Genomic DNA, 16,289 nt, shown 5'->3' with positions numbered 1-16,289 from the left:
ACAGCTAATTTGTATCTTATCTATGACAGGATGAGTCTGACAGGAGAGAAACCACATCTGTGCTCTGAGTGTGACAAACGCTTTACATATAAATCACAGCTTCTCACACATCAGAGGAGTCACACAGGAGAGAGACCACATCTGTGCTCTGAGTGTGACAAACGCTTTACATGTAAATCACATCTTCTCACACATCAGAGGAGTCACACAGGAGAGAAACCATTTACATGTTCTGAGTGTAGCAAGTGTTTTATCACCAGGCAACATCTTGTTATACATCAGAGGAGTCACACAGGAGAGAGACCATATAATTGCTCTGAGTGTGACAAAGGCTTTGCATACAAATTAGATCTTCTCATCCATCATAGGAGTCACACAGGAGAGAGACCATATCTGTGCTCTGAGTGTGACAAACGCTTTACATGTAAATCACATCTTCTCACACATCAGAGGAGTCACACAGGAGAGAGACCACATCTGTGCACTGAGTGTGACAAATGCTTTACATGTTATTCACATCTTCTCAGCCATCAGAGGAGTCACACAGGAGAGAGACCATATGAATGTGTTGAATGTAGCAAGTGTTTTATCACCAGGCAAGCACTTGGTGTACATCAGAGGAGTCACACAGGAGAGAGACCATATAAATGCTCTGAATGTAGCAAGTGTTTTTCTCAGAAATCACATCTTTCTGAACATCAGAGGAGTCACACAGGAGAGAAACCATTTCAATGCTTTGAATGCAGAAAGTGTTTTACATTAAAGAAAAGTCTTCTTCTTCATCAGAGGATTCACACAGGATAAAAACACATTAATGCTCTAAATGTAGCAAGTGTTTCACTAAGAAACAAGGGACCTTATTCAAGTCCGTACATTCGGACCCCTTCGTTCGCAAAGTGTTTGATGTTGGGCTTTTGGCATAGCATAAGATGACATTTTACAGCAGAGCCGGGCAACACAGATGTTATGTGTCTGCACATGTGTAGGGTCAGTTCTGAGCATGTGCAGATGCTGGGTGCGTGCACCCATGGCGGACAACCTTTTCGCTGCGTGCTCACACCCAACCTTGTGGGCAGAGGGCTGAAAGACAGGGGGCACTGAACCGGTCCATTTTCATATGGGAATACCCAGTGCTTCATTGAGAATGCTGGGTGTGCTCATTCTAACGGGCTGATGATGCGGATGAGGGGGCAGGCGGCTGAAATCACCAGATATCAGCTGCCCACCCAATTCCTTCAGAATGCACACACATCTACAGTTACTCTGAGCAACCTTAGATGTGCGTGTGCCTTCCACATCATTTGATGGTCGGCGACCATGGAATGATGTAGGTGTTTCATAACAGCCTGCGAATGGATGTTTATATTAAACATCCATTTGCAGCCTGTCCGTGGGAACACCGGCTGCAAGTTTGGGAGAGAAGCCTGGCATTCACAGGTGGGGTTTGGTGGACTCACAAGGCTGTGAATTTGCAACCTTGTGAGGCAATTAGAATAAACCCCAAAAACTTGTTATACATCCAATGAGTCACACAGGGGATCAGCCATATACATGCTCTGAGTGCAGCAAGTGTTTTACTAAAGAGATCAACCTTATTACTCACATACATAGTCACTATGAGGGTCTGACTGTTGCATGCGAATCAATAGTACAGATGGGTCAGGGTCCATCTTTGCAGGGGATGGCGCTGGCGTCGCCAGCCGCCATCCCCCGCCAGCGCCATGGCGATGGTGAGAAGGGGACGCGCGCGCACGAGAGGCGCGCGCGTCCCCTTCCGACGGCGCTTCGATCCTTTCCCCCGGGTCCCCGCCGGCTTGCCGGCGGTAACCCGGGGTCCCCACCGCCTGCCCGCACCCCCCCTAACCCCCCCTAACCCTGTCCGTCTCCCTGAGGCGGAGACGGACAAGGTTTTCCGTCGCACGTGCGTCTCAATCTCCTCGCTGGCGAGGCTGCTGGCGGGTCACCAGCGCGTACGTTCTGGTGACCCGCCAGCAAGGATGGGATACATAACATACTGTAAGTTGTATCACACATTATGTGTTTCAGGAAGGTAACTTTAATGTTACAGTATGAATATGGCAATAAGTTGATATAAATCCATCTTGTAAAGACAGGAGAGCTGTGACCAGTAAGCTGGGGGCTGCTTTTCCCTTGGGACAATCTCTCTGTTAGGAAATAGAGCTGCAGTATAACAGACAATGATGATGTGGCTGCCATTACTGTGCCCTGTAATATACAGCTGTTCTGCTCACACTGGTGCTAGGGCTGGTACAGGAAAGAACTTTAGGTACTTGTTTAGTTTCATGGCGGCTGATATATCGGATGCGATATCTGCCAATGCGATCCGATGTGATTTTTTATCTGTTCGTAACCCCACTATCCACTACGCATGGAGTTGATCTTATATAGTGTGGTGAGCGCAGCAAGCCACCGAGCCCGAAGCGTGGCGAGCGTATGCGGATTTCTCGTCACACTATCTAACATCAACTCCATGCGTTGTGGATAGTGGGATTATGTACAGGTAAAAAATCGGATCGCATCGGATCGGTTGATATATATCGGCCGATATTGCATCCGATATATCGGCTGCCATGAATCTAAACAAGTACAGAGCTTTATATCCATTACAGAGTTCCAGCATCTCCTCCCAGTCCCTATTATACCTCCTTATTCTGTCCCTCATACATTCCTATTGCTGTCTTACCTCGCTCTGATTCATATACTATGTATTATATTGTATAATGGTGCAACTAAGACATTGGTTCCCTGTTTCTTATATTAATCAATGACTATACAGTTGTTTGTTTGCTGGCACTAGGTGATTAAAGCTGATATCTGGTTGCTGTGGGTAACAACACATATTTTGTTTTTACACCATGTTTTGAATAAAATCCCATTGATAACACATTGTTTACCATGTTTATGATCAAGAACTTAATTAAAATGACTTAGTGATTATAATCAAACAATATTAGTAACTACTATTTATGTTACTGACAGTTATCCCCATAATACTTGTTGTTGAATAAAAAATGATCCTTATAAATGATATGATTCTGTTTTTGGCTGCTGATCTAATATATTTATAAGTATTAAATCCCTTTGTACATTGTTCTACATATTAGAAGATGGGACCATGGAGATACAGATGGAGCCGTCATAATCTAGCCTGCCTATGGCGTTTGTCCTGCCATAAGTAGCACAGCTTGGTATATGGCCTATGGCATTATATACCAGCAAGACCAGTACTATATAAAAGAGGAGACTCTTGGCTTTCAGGGCTCCAATGAGTATAAACATCAGACATCTCACCATCAACTGACTACTTATAGGTAGAGCTTAGGGCTTCTATGAGATTATCCAACACTGATCCTGTATTGTCCTATATTACACTATATCCACAGATTTTTTTCAATAGTAGAGTTGGAATGAGCGCTACTGCTGTCACTGATAGTACATGGATGCTCCTGTTCCATAGTCTGATCCATGGCCGACAACAGGAGGAAAGATATACATGATATTACAACATGTGATCACCCAGTGATACAGACAATAGAGGGGCTGCTACCCTGTAAGTCAGACACTGATTTTATACAATAGATTGCCTGTATTTCATATCTAAATAGTTTTTATTAAAACAAGTATTAAAACAACAGAAGAGATAAAATGACACACAGGTTCCTGCACACAGATGTATAATAGGAAATGTCTTTGCTTGTTCATGTGATTCTCACCAGACCGATTGTATGGGACAACCGATGGTGTCTGACTCCTAGAAGCACAGTCCAAGCATATGTTTTTACAGTATCTTTCCACGTGGGGATAAGTTTAGTGATGTTTGTGATGTAAACGATGGTCGATCCTTATATATAATAATAACAGTCCCAATGCCAATATCGGAGTCCCAATAGAAACTGCATCCATACTGGTCCTGGTCTGGTCCAAGCAGAGATGGATGTCCTTAATGTGGGAAAACAAGTGTGTGCTAGGAGTTGGTTATATAGTAAATCCGAGATTTGGGGCCAGAAGGAAGTGTTCTGGGTGATAGATGCAGATCATTTGTCTATTAGGTAAAGGGTTAGATAAGGTCCTTATGTCTTTAACATTGCACAAGTTGTGTTTTAGATTTATTGTTGAAAAGTGGAAGAGAGACCATATATTGGAAGATCAAAACATTGTTCTACCTCTCATTACATATACAGGATATATAGATAAATCTATCCCACTTTGAGCATCAAATAGTCACAATTTAAAAAAAAATAATAATAATAATAGATAAAAATGGATTATAAACTTACTAAGGTTAAGAATTGGGGAAGATAATCAACATCAGGTAACATATATGTAATCAGTCCATGAGACGGAGGATAGATAGTATTACCAACATTAGAAGCACTCTTAAATTATGACTCTGAAATTAAAATAAATTACACTACACACTATATTCATCACAAGTGTCACCATCACAGACACAATACACAATATTAAAGCTAGTTCTGGTCACAAAAAGATACAAAAAACATACACAAGATAATTTTTTTTAGATATCACAAACTGCAAAAAAATCTGTTTTATAAACAGAAAAATACATTTTCTTACAGCAGACTACAGTCACCTTTTTTATTTAAAAAATGTAATAGAAATAATTGTGCCAAATCAATCAAACAGACCAACACTATTGAGAAACCATTAAGAATATTTAAACTTTCATCAAAATAACTCTCTAGATATCAATTAATTTTATTTAATGTGATTGTTATATAGAGTTCAACAACTATATTTATTATTTGAACCATACAAAAGCATTTTCTAAAATAATAATATAATTTTATATCACAGAGAGCAATAATGTTTATAATAATAAATATGAATTGCCATCTTATAACCACCCTATAAAACCCTAGAAATGGGATCATTGGGTAGACAGCAAATTGGTCGACAAGCATTAGGTCAACATGCATTAAGGTCGACATGCAGGAAGGTCATCATGACTGAAGGTTGACATGGATTAGATTGACAGGGTCATTAGGTTGGCACAAGCATTAGGTCGACATGCAGAAGGTCTCCGGTCGAAAGGTAAACATGTTTTTTTTTAAATTGTCCCGAATTTCGACACAGTCGACATGGACACTGAAATGTAGAACCACGCCCCCATTCTCCCACCACACCCTAGTGGATGGAAGGGCATTAAATACCACCTGTTGGCACAAGTCAACTCAAAAAGCAGAGTAAATCCCCATGTCAACGTTTTGACTGTTGACCTTCCCATATCGACCTAATGCTTGTGTTGACCTAATGACCCTGTTGACCTAAGCCACGTCGACCTTCCATCATGTCTACCTTCCTGCATGTTGACCTTAATGCATGCTGAACATAATACATGTTGACATAATGTTGTCAACCTAATGCTTGTTGGCCCAATGCTTGTAGACCTACTGACCGTATCCCAAACCATTTTTTAATATTGTATTCTTAAGGTGCCCATACACTAGTAAGATTTATCTTCAGATCTGGCTGGTTGGAAAAAAAACATGGTTATGGATGAGCAACAGTTTGTTAGTTTTCCAGCATTTCCAAGCAAATGGTCAACTGTCATTTGCTCTCATCCATAACCATGTTTTTGTTCCAACCACCCAGATCTGAAGATAAATCTGCGTGTGTATGGGCACCTTTAGTTTAAAGCATACTTAAACCTGATTTAAAAGCATTAGCTGTTGGTTGCTACCTGGCTGATAATGTTGTGGACAAGGATGCATCAATCAAGATAGGTCTGATTTAAAGTTAGTAAAGATAATAAAGAATTGTTTGTATTTGTTTCAACAGTATTGAGTATTTCTACATTAAAATCCTGGTAATACAAATTATGTATTATGTTTCAAAAATACATAAGGATTTAATAACACCACCAGGAAGATCTGTACATGTGGTAGTGGCTTCTTTGTACACTAATCTTTCACATGTAATTGATTTAATTAAATACAGCGTTATTTCTATGAAATAATAAATCACAGGTTATATCAAACTTTTAAGATATCTTTAGTACATAAAATAGAAAAGCGACTATGTCTTGGTTACTATTGGTATTCTGACCATGCTTACAGGTACACAATATGCACAAAAATGCCCCACATTTTCTTAATACAACACAATGTTATATAAACTAATTCAGAATAATTTATTTTAACAAAATAAATTCTTTCAATTCATAGCACAATATTTGGAAAAAAATATTTGTACTGGAATATGCATTTATAATTCTGCGTTTTATTGGGCTCCAGCATTGCATGTTATAAATGCTAACGCAGACACGAGGAAGCCCTCTGTGCGATACGATCATCTGGCGCATTAACCGCCATGCACGGCGGACGCCACAGCAGCTAACTCAGGAAGACTCCTACACAGATTATAAGGCCAATCAAAAAGTACTTCTCTGAATCCCCGTCTCTCCTTTCTACAGGCATTATGCTTTAGCACATGCATACAGATATCGATACATGCCTCACACCTTATTTCACCTTAACAGCCCCACCACTGACTAAGTGTCGCTCACCATCCACCAAGGCAATACAATTGTATGTGATAGGCAGCAGCACACTAGGAAAAGGTAAAAGGCTGTTCTATGTCTCTCCTACCTATCCCACCTCTTTTCCCTGAATACTCTCATCACAACCACTGAAGGACAACATTCTGTGCTGGGGTATTTCTATACAAGGTGCCTCTTGCATTACCTGACAATATTTTCCCTGGCTACCTGCCTTTATGGATATGTAACATACAAATTGTCCATACAAATGACGTGAAATTGTTTTATTAATCATCTTAAATTAGACTAGTCATTAATTAATAATACTGAGAAAAAGATATACCTATAGCAGACAAGACAGTGTAAGATTATATCCCTATAGTGTCATAGGGCCTTATTCTGGTTGGTGCGGGCGGGCCGTACGCGTACGTTCCGGGGTTTTTAACGATCTGCACATGCGTACCATCTCCAATGCGCAGGCGCAAACACTCCACAACGCTTACGGACGGGTCTCTCCGTGCGAAAAAACCTGTACGCGAGAGTACGGGCATTGGTGGCGGCATAGGGGCGTGTTGAGGGGAGCGGCCGAAATAATGAGGGAAAATGGGCGTAAACATGGGCGTACATGGGGGTGTGCACCAAAAATGAACGGTGCTACTACCGCTCGATCAGCTTAAAGCACCGTTCATTTCGGACACAAAACAGGCGGCCGCCAACCGCCACCTGAGACCACCCCTACAGATACCGCATGACAGCGTGCGCCTGGGTTTGCTAATTTACGCTGATTACTACTCAAACACATACACCTGAATGTAATAAGCAATGCTGCAGTCTATTAAGTCCAAACCATGATTTCACTACCTGCAAGCCACACACAGCACTCAAACACCTCGGAAGCTTATCTTTCTATACTTCTCGACATTTAAAGGTTTGTTTAATTTAAGGTAAGAATCTTTGTAAGACCTGCTTAAATATGCTAAGGTAGGTATTTGTTAAACAGTTATACACATTCACTACGTGCTTTCATAGACTTTACACAGTAGCACACTCAATCTACACAAGTCGACATGTGTCAACGTGTTTACTCTAATACAAACATAGCTTTAGACCAGGCATGTCCAACGTTGGCCCTCCAGATGTTTTGAAACTACACATCCCAGCATGCTTTGCAATAGATTTAGCATTCTCTAATAGCAAAACTGTGGCAAAGCATGCTGGGATGTGTAGTTTCAAAACATCTGGAGGGCCAACGTTGGACATGCCTACTTTAGACCTATAATTTGTACAGCAATGTCCTAAATTTAAAATAATAAGGAGTGCTTAAGCCGCAACAATGTCATAACCCTTAAATAGCACAGCCTAATTGTGAGGTTAGAGGTGAGCCCCCCAAAACAAAACTACCAATTGGGATACAGCATACATTCATCCAAGAAGGAGGAATCTATTTAATGTTATGTAATATGTACAGTATGTGTGTGTTAACATATTAGTTTTTAGTAGTGTGTTTACAGCATACCCTTCTTCAATGTAGTTGAAAAATGTATGTGGCCTTCACACTTAACTCACAACTTCTTATTATGTACAAATACAACAAACATTGGTGTATATTATATATTCAATATAATGTTTTTTTTTTCCTTCACTACAGTCACTGAACAGCACCAGGAAGATGTGGGCCAGATTTTGCAGGAAATATTTTTAACCCTGCTTTATTTGAACATTCTTTTTTTGCGCCTGGAGGCCCTACTTTAATTTTTTTGATTATTTTTGTTTTTATGTTTAAAAAAAAAATAAAAGTTTATATTCAGTTAGAAGTTGCCTGTGTTTTTAATTATAAAAATGTTAGAGGGTTTGTAAGGGCAGATACAGATGTGTAATTTAACTTATATTTGTAATTTGAGGTGAGGGGTAACGATTGCTGTGTGAATGTGTGTGTTTTTGAGTTAAATAACACATAGTGAAAATGCATGAATGTTTAATGTTGTTAGATTAAAACATCACACATAACATCAGGGTAGGTATACATAGTAAAAATTCAGATCAAACTAATTATGGACATAATTTAGTACATACACACAAACAACAACATAACTTTATTTAAAAGTAAATTGCAATGTGGGGACACATAGATAGTGATAAAAATGCAACATTAGAACATAAAATATATACATGTAAGGAGGGTTAAAATGTATTATTTTTAGCCTGTTCATTAAGGTAGACAATTGAGGCAATAGAAAACAATAATTGATTAACAAATAGAATAATTATTTTAATTGTCTTAATCATAGTTGAAAGGGTAGATTACGAGGGCCATATATGTGAAGGGTATGCCAGCGTGCACGGACGTACGCTCACTCTCACGAGCGGTGACATACGCTGAGTTTTCCATTGAAAACAATAGAGACCCATCCGTGCACGGTGGCGTACGCTCAGATTTCCGCAAGAAGTCGGCGGGAAGACGGACGAGAGACGTCCATAAACGGTGGCGTACGCTCTGTTGTACACCAGTTGTCAGTGTGTAAGGGGTGGTCCGTCCGTGTACGTTGGCGTACACTCAATTGTACGCCACTCCCCTCCGACGTTGTTTCTGCCCGTAAGTATGCGGCTGATTTGTGGGTGGAATTAACCTCAACGGCCGCGTACGGAGAGCGTGCGCTAATATGGGACGTACGCACGTTTGGCCGCACCAACCAGAATAACCCCCATAGTTACTTGTCTTGCACTAGAAATGTGATGTTTCTATCTAAAAGCACATACACTGGGATAATTGTGTAATTACACCACTTATTGTGTGCTTTCATATCAAGTCACGTGACTACTCTCAGGCTGAAGGCAACATTCAAACATGAAATAAGACTATTACTATTGCTGAAGTGTTCTTAGCATTGTCTTTTGCCACCCGCCCGCATGTGATGTATTATAGACACACTGTTTATACCTAATTAGATTATCACTGGTAACATCTATGTGTTTCCCTTTTGTACAGTCTGTGAAACTAACTATATGTATCCAGTGCTGACAGGATTATAATTACAGGGACTTTCAATTCAACAACTGTATAACTGGACTATTTACTATGTATATTTAGATCTTACTTGCAGTCTAAGTGATACATAGGGGTGAAATGTAATAGGATGAGAGATTCAGAAAGTGAGAGATTTGGTAAGAAGTCTCCAGTTTTTTTTAAAGCGGCAATCATTTACACTGCAAAATCAAACTAGTTTTGCAGTATAAATGATTGCCGTTTCTTACCAAATCTCTCACTTTCTGAATCTCTCATTCTATTAAATTTCCCCATAGTATCAACATAATTAATTACATTGTATTAAACAACAGTGTGCTTTACATCACCTCAATGGGATATACAAACTTGTTACTATACCTCTGAATGTGATTCTTTAACATTGATGCTTTGTTTCTCTCTGTGACAGTTATATATGTGTGTATATGTGCAATATTTTAATATATCATATTGAAAGCTTAGTTTTAGTGTAACCTTGGATAGGTGGGAATAACTCCCCCTCCTTTCCATTACTGGTTACAAACTCTAGAACTTGCCTAGCTTTATTACATATCCTAATGTAGATAGCCAATCATACTATTTTCAATTAATATCTTCTATTTGTGAATACAGGAGATACATTTAAAAAAGTGCAGCAACAAAAAAGAGAGTGATTTTCCTTCTATTACTGATATGTAGAACATGTATTTCTGCTGAAACTATGGCCAGACAATAGGTGACTCCTAAACAAAAGGTCCCATTGGTGACATAACAGGAGTCTGCTGTGATCTAATTACTATACAAGGTGTTACCCTGCCAGGGTGTAATTAGCATTTCCCATTGTAGTAAGTGACTTTAGGAATATTTACTCCTCATTTACAAGACAAGGAGCTGGGCAGGAGAAGCTGCTGTGGTGAATGACTGTATACTAATGTTATGTGACCCTAATTTACATGTCACCTCTCAGTGTAAGAATTCCTGCAGGGCATCCTGGGAACTACTGGGGAGAGATGGGGAGGAGTGACTATAAATAGGCTGTATCAGGCCACTGTGAGCTGATGGAGGAGCTGTTGGGTCAGTTACTGGTTGGAGAGCTGGGAGGACGGAGGAGTAAGAGAGAGACAGAGGAAGGATCCCCAGAGTAAGGTAATTATATTATACATAAGATTATGCTGATAATTACACAGTTGGTTTTAGCATTGCTTTTGTGAATATTGCCTTGTTATTAGTAATTACATTTTATTTGACCAGTATATAATTAGTTAATATTACTATATAATAGAATAATATTAACTTATCCTATGAGTGACATTGCAGTTAAGTATTCATAAATTAATATACCAATTCATGAAAGTTCACATTATATTTATAAATATATAAAAGGGACTTTATCATTTTTCATCTAAATTGTATGAGTGATGGGCAATCATTGGGATCAGGGCTGCCATCAGAATATGTGGGACCCAGGACTGACATAATAGACAGGGCCCCTCCCCTTTCTCAGACAGTCAGCAGCACTGGCCGCACTACTCAATCTATACATTGCTGCATGGGAAATGGGAACTTTGTTTATGACAAATTACACTTTATAGACTATAATCCTGGGGCCAATTTCTGTCTGGGCCTGGATAGAAACTTCTCTGAATGGAGAACACTTAGCACCAGGTGTATTTGATATGTAGGAAGGTTATGTTCCCACTCTACCAAGGGATATCCAGTGTAGAATAGCAGATGCTCTAAAATATTCCACGTGGTATGAACAACAGAGACTCTTGGGAAATATTCCTTACAACATTTGACAATGGGGGTAATTTTAGCCTTCTCATGTGTGGCTCCTCTCACCCCCTGCCCCTTTCCTTATCTTCTCATGCATTGGCTTATGATATTTTTAGGGACAGCAATACTGCTATTATCTCCACAAAGGTTTCTTGGAAGAGTTTTCATGTAGTAATTCCTGATTTATGACAAACGGCATCATATTTATTTGGTATATTAATGGGATGACATTACTGACTATTATATTGTGCTATTTCTTACCCACTGTATTTGCTATGATATACCATTTGGATGTTTGCCGATTGCCGTGTATATATATATCAGGATCACATGCATTGAATAATCTATTATTACTTGTCAAGTTTTATGCGATACAATTTTATTTGAAAGAAGAACAAAAATAACTAGATCTACACCAGTCATTTTTATATTTTCAATTTTGATTTTTTTTTTTTGTGTTACAGATAAAATACAGAAATTCTTCTAAGAACATTACAAGACATTGTTAAAAGGACATTATTCTCTGATCAAGCCAAATATAGAAAGTGTTTTCCTATACACCTCTGGAGGATTCACTAAAGACGTTCTCATTTTTTGCATGGGAGAAACCTTCCACAGCTAATTTGTAATTTATCAAACACATGATGAGTCTGACAGGAGAGAGACCACATCTGTGCTCTGAGTGTGACAAACGCTTTACATATAAATCACAGCTTCTCATCCATCAGAGGAGTCACACAGGAGAGAGACCACATCTGTGCTCTGAGTGTGACAAACGCTTTACATGTAAATCAGAGCTTCTCATCCATCAGAGAAGTCACACAGGAGAGAGACCATATCTGTGCTCTGAGTGTGACAAACGCTTTACATGTAAATCACAGCTTCTCATCCATCAGAGGAGTCACACAGGAGAGAGACCACATCTGTGCTCTGAGTGTGACAAATGCTTTATACGTAAATCACAGCTTCTCATCCATCAGAGGAGTCACACAGGAGAGAGACCACATCTGTGCTCTGAGTGTGACAAACGCTTTACATGTAAATCAGAGCTTCTCATCCATCAGAGGTGTCACACAGGAGAGAGTCCACATCTGTGCTCTGAGTGTGACAAATGCTTTATACGTAAATCACAGCTTCTTAGCCATCAGAGGAGTCACACAGGAGAGAGACCACATCTGTGCTCTGAGTGTGACAAATGCTTTACATGGAAATCACAGCTTCTCAGACATCAGATGATTCACACCGGAGAGAAACCATATAAATGTGCTGAATGTAGCAAGTGTTTTATCACCAGGCAAGAACTTGTTATACATCAGAGGACTCACACAGGAGAGAGACCATATAAATGCTCCGAATGTATCAAGTGTTTTTCTCAGAAATCACATCTTTCTGAACATCAGAGGAGTCACACAGGAGAGAAACCATTCCAATGCATTGAATGCAGAAAGTGTTTTACAGAAAAGAGAAATCTTCTTCTTCATCAGAGGATTCACACTGGATAAAAACACATTAATGCTCTAAATGTAACAAGTGTTTCACTAAGAAACAAGGGACCTTATTCATGTCTGTTCGGTTGGACCCCTTCGTTCACAAGGGGTCTGATGTTGGGCTATTGTCACAGCATAAGATGACATTTTACAGCAGATCCGGGCGGCTCTGATATTATGTGTCTGTACATGTGCATTGTCATCTGTAGGGGACTGTTCAATGGGTGCACACACACAACCTTGAGGGCAGGGGGGGCAGGTGGTGGTGGACCGGACCATTTGCATATGGGAATGCCCAGAACTTAATGGGTGATCCCTAGATAACACTGGGCATTATCATGCTAATGGGCCAATGATGCGGGTACAGGGGCGGGCAGATGATATCACCGGTTGTCAGCTGCCTGCCAACTTCCTTCTGAATTCTCACACATATCTAAGGTTGTTCTAAGCAGATCTGCGTGTGCCTTCCACATCATTCGATGGTCACTGACCATCGAATGATATGGGTGTTCCCCTGCAGCCTGCGAATGGATGTCTATGAAACATCCATTCACAGTCTGTGTGTAGGAACTAGAATACAATACGTGTGTGGCCACTAGGGTCACTCAAAAGCGCTGGTTCCTACAATAGATAGGTATGGATTTTATTCAATCTTTTGACCAAGCTGCAGCCTCCTATTCAGAGGAATTGTGTACCTCTCACAGTGAAAATATATATAATAGGTATCCAGCGAGCTGGTATCCCTAGGTGGCGCTGCTTAGTCAAAAAAACATTTAGTCAATCGGATCCAAATGGAATATGCATATATTTATTAAAAATACAATTCATCATAAAAGGAAAACATTTTCCTAAACATACATAACATACTACACATAACATACAATAAATAATAAATAATAGGCGAAGCTGATAGTAGCTTTTGAATGTCTATATACTGAGGCTTATTTTATAAAGTGACTGTTTGTCATGTTATAGAGGCGTTTTTCAAATATAGAGGCTTATATAGTTACCAGTCCCAAGGGCCGTTTGTAATGGACAAATTCCACAGATTTTTACTGCAATGTCCTATTGGACTTCCTCCCTTTATCTGAGCCAGGTAGATGTTTGTAATCCTTTGAGTGGTCAACCTTTTTTCAAAGGGACCGGCTCCAGGTGGTGTCCGTCCAAAGGAATCTTTAGCTGTTACACAGTCAGAGCTGTGTGTAGATTTACTGCGGCGCTGGGCTGGGCTGGGCTGGACTGCTTCCGGGCTGAATATGCGAGGCTCCCAAGTACGCGTTTCTCCGCCTGTTTAGTAGATCGGCGGCTTCATCACCTGTGTGTAGTAACACCTGCTGTAAGTTGGGGTGAGCAGCCCGGCATTCTCAGGTGGAGTTTGGTGGAAGCAACTAAAAGAAACCACAAAAACTTGTTATACATCCAATGAGTCACACAGGGGATCAGCCGTATACATGCTCTGAGTGCAGCAAGTGTTTTACTAAAGAGATCAACCTTATTACTCACATACATAGTCACTCTGAGGGTCTGAATGTTGCATGCGAATCAATAGTAAGTTGTATCACCACATTATGTGTTTCAGGAAGGTAACTTTAATGTTACAGTATGAATATGGCAATAAGTTGATATAAATCCATCTTGCTAAAGACAGGAGAGCTGTGACCAGTAAGCTGGGGGCTGCTTTTCCCTTGGGACAATCTCTCTGTTAGGAAATAGAGCTGCAGTATAACAGACAATGACGATGTGGCTGCCATTACTGTGCCCTGTAATATACAGCTGTTCTGCTCACACTGGTGCTGGGGCTAGTACAGGAAAGAGCTGTATATCCATTACAGAGTCCCAGCAGCTCCTCCCAGTCCCTATTATACCTCCTTATTCTGTCCCTCATACATTCCTATTGCTGTCTTACCTCCCTCTGATTCATATACTATGTATTATATTGTATAATGGTGCAACTAGGACATTGGTCCCCTGTATCCCGTATTAATCAATGATTATACAGCTGTTTGCTTGCTGGCACTAGGTGATGAAAGCTGATATCTGGTTGCTGTGGGTAACAGCACATATTTTGTTTTTACACCATTGATAACATATTGTTTACCATGTTTATGATCAAGAACTTAATTAAAATGACTTAGTGACTATAATCAAACAATATCAGTAACTACTATTTATGTTACTGACAGTTATCCCCATAATACTTGTTGTTGAATAAAAACTGATCCTTATAAATGATATGATTCTGTTTTTGGCTGCTGATCATATATATTGTATAAGTATTAAATCATTTTGTACATTGATCTACATATTAGATGATGGGACCAGGCGAGATACAGATGGTGCCACCATCATCTAGCCTGCCTATGGCGTTTGTCCCGCCATAAGTAGCACAGCATGGTGTATGGCATATGGCAATATATACCAGCAAGACCAGTCCCATATAAACCAGGAGATTCTTGGCTTTCAGGGCACCAATGAGTATAAACATCAGACATCTCACCATCACCTGACTACTTATAGGTAGAGCTTAGGGCTTCTATGAGATTATCCAACACTGATCCTGTATTGTCCTATATTACACTTTCCCACAGATTTATTTAATATTAGAATTGGAATGAGCGCTACTGCTGTCACTGATAGTACATGGATGCTCCTGTTCCATAGTCTGATCCATGGCTGACAACAGGAGGAAAGATATACATGATATTACAACATGTGATCACCCAGTGATACAGACAATAGAGGGGCTGCTACCCTGAAATTCAGACACTGATTGTATAGAATAGATTGTCTGTATATCATATCTAAATAGATTTTATAAAAACAAGTATTAAAACAACAGAAGAGATAAAATGACACACAGGTTTCTGCACACAGATGTATATTAGGAAATGTCTCTGCTTGTCCATGTGATTCTCACCAGACCAATTTTATGGGACAACCGATGGTGTCTTAGACCTAGAATAATAAATACAGATGAAGCATAAGTTGTTACAATATCTAACCACATGGGGATAAGGTTGGCGATGTTTGTGATGTAAGCGATGGTCGATCGTCATCAGTTTTGTAATATGCTTGAATAACATTTCCAATGCCAATATAGGAGTCCCAATGATGTCCTAAATGGAAACTGCTTCCATACTGGTCCTGGCCTGGTCCAAGCAGAGATGGATGACCTTAATTTGGGAGAACAAGTTTGTACTAGGAGTTGGTTATATAGTAAATCAGAGCTTTGGGGCCAGAAGGAAGTGTTCTGGGTGATAGATGCAGATCATTTGTCTATTAGGTAAAGGGTTAGATAAGGTCCTTATGTCTTTTACATTGCACAAGTTGTGTTTTAGATTTATTGTTGAATAGTGGAAGAGAGACCATAAGGAGATACATTGGAAGATCAAAACCTTGTTCTACCTCTCATTCCATATACAGGATATATAGATAAATCTATCCCACTTTGAGCATCAAATAGTCACAATTACAAAAAAAATTGAAACAGATAAAAATGGAT

General features: G+C 39.8%; 1 protein-coding gene across 1 annotated transcript; it reads left to right on the top strand.

Moving 5' to 3' along the window:
• Positions 1-30: 30 nt before the first annotated feature.
• Positions 31-12,802, top strand: LOC146073270 (uncharacterized). Its single transcript, XM_083180452.1, has 2 exons — positions 31-559; positions 11,970-12,802. The coding sequence occupies exons 1-2, from the start codon at positions 31-33 to the stop codon at positions 12,800-12,802; spliced, it is 1,362 nt and encodes a 453-aa protein (XP_083036578.1).
• Positions 12,803-16,289: the final 3,487 nt, after the last annotated feature.

This window comes from Crinia signifera, chromosome 4 (assembly GCF_055691185.1).
Source record: "Crinia signifera chromosome 4, ASM5569118v1, whole genome shotgun sequence".
In the NCBI taxonomy this organism is placed as follows: Eukaryota; Metazoa; Chordata; class Amphibia; order Anura; family Myobatrachidae; genus Crinia; species Crinia signifera.
This window is presented reverse-complemented; position numbering and strand designations above follow the sequence as displayed.

What these genes read in the sequence shown, in the direction of transcription:
- LOC146073270 (XM_083180452.1), top strand. Translation starts at nt 31, where the DNA reads ATGAGTCTGACAGGAGAGAAACCACATCTGTGCTCTGAGTGTGACAAA. An exon ending in TCACACAGGAGAGAGACCAT is followed by an intron (nt 560 to 11,969) that starts ATGAATGTGTTG and finishes GAGAGAGACCAC; the next exon opens with ATCTGTGCTCTGAGTGTGAC.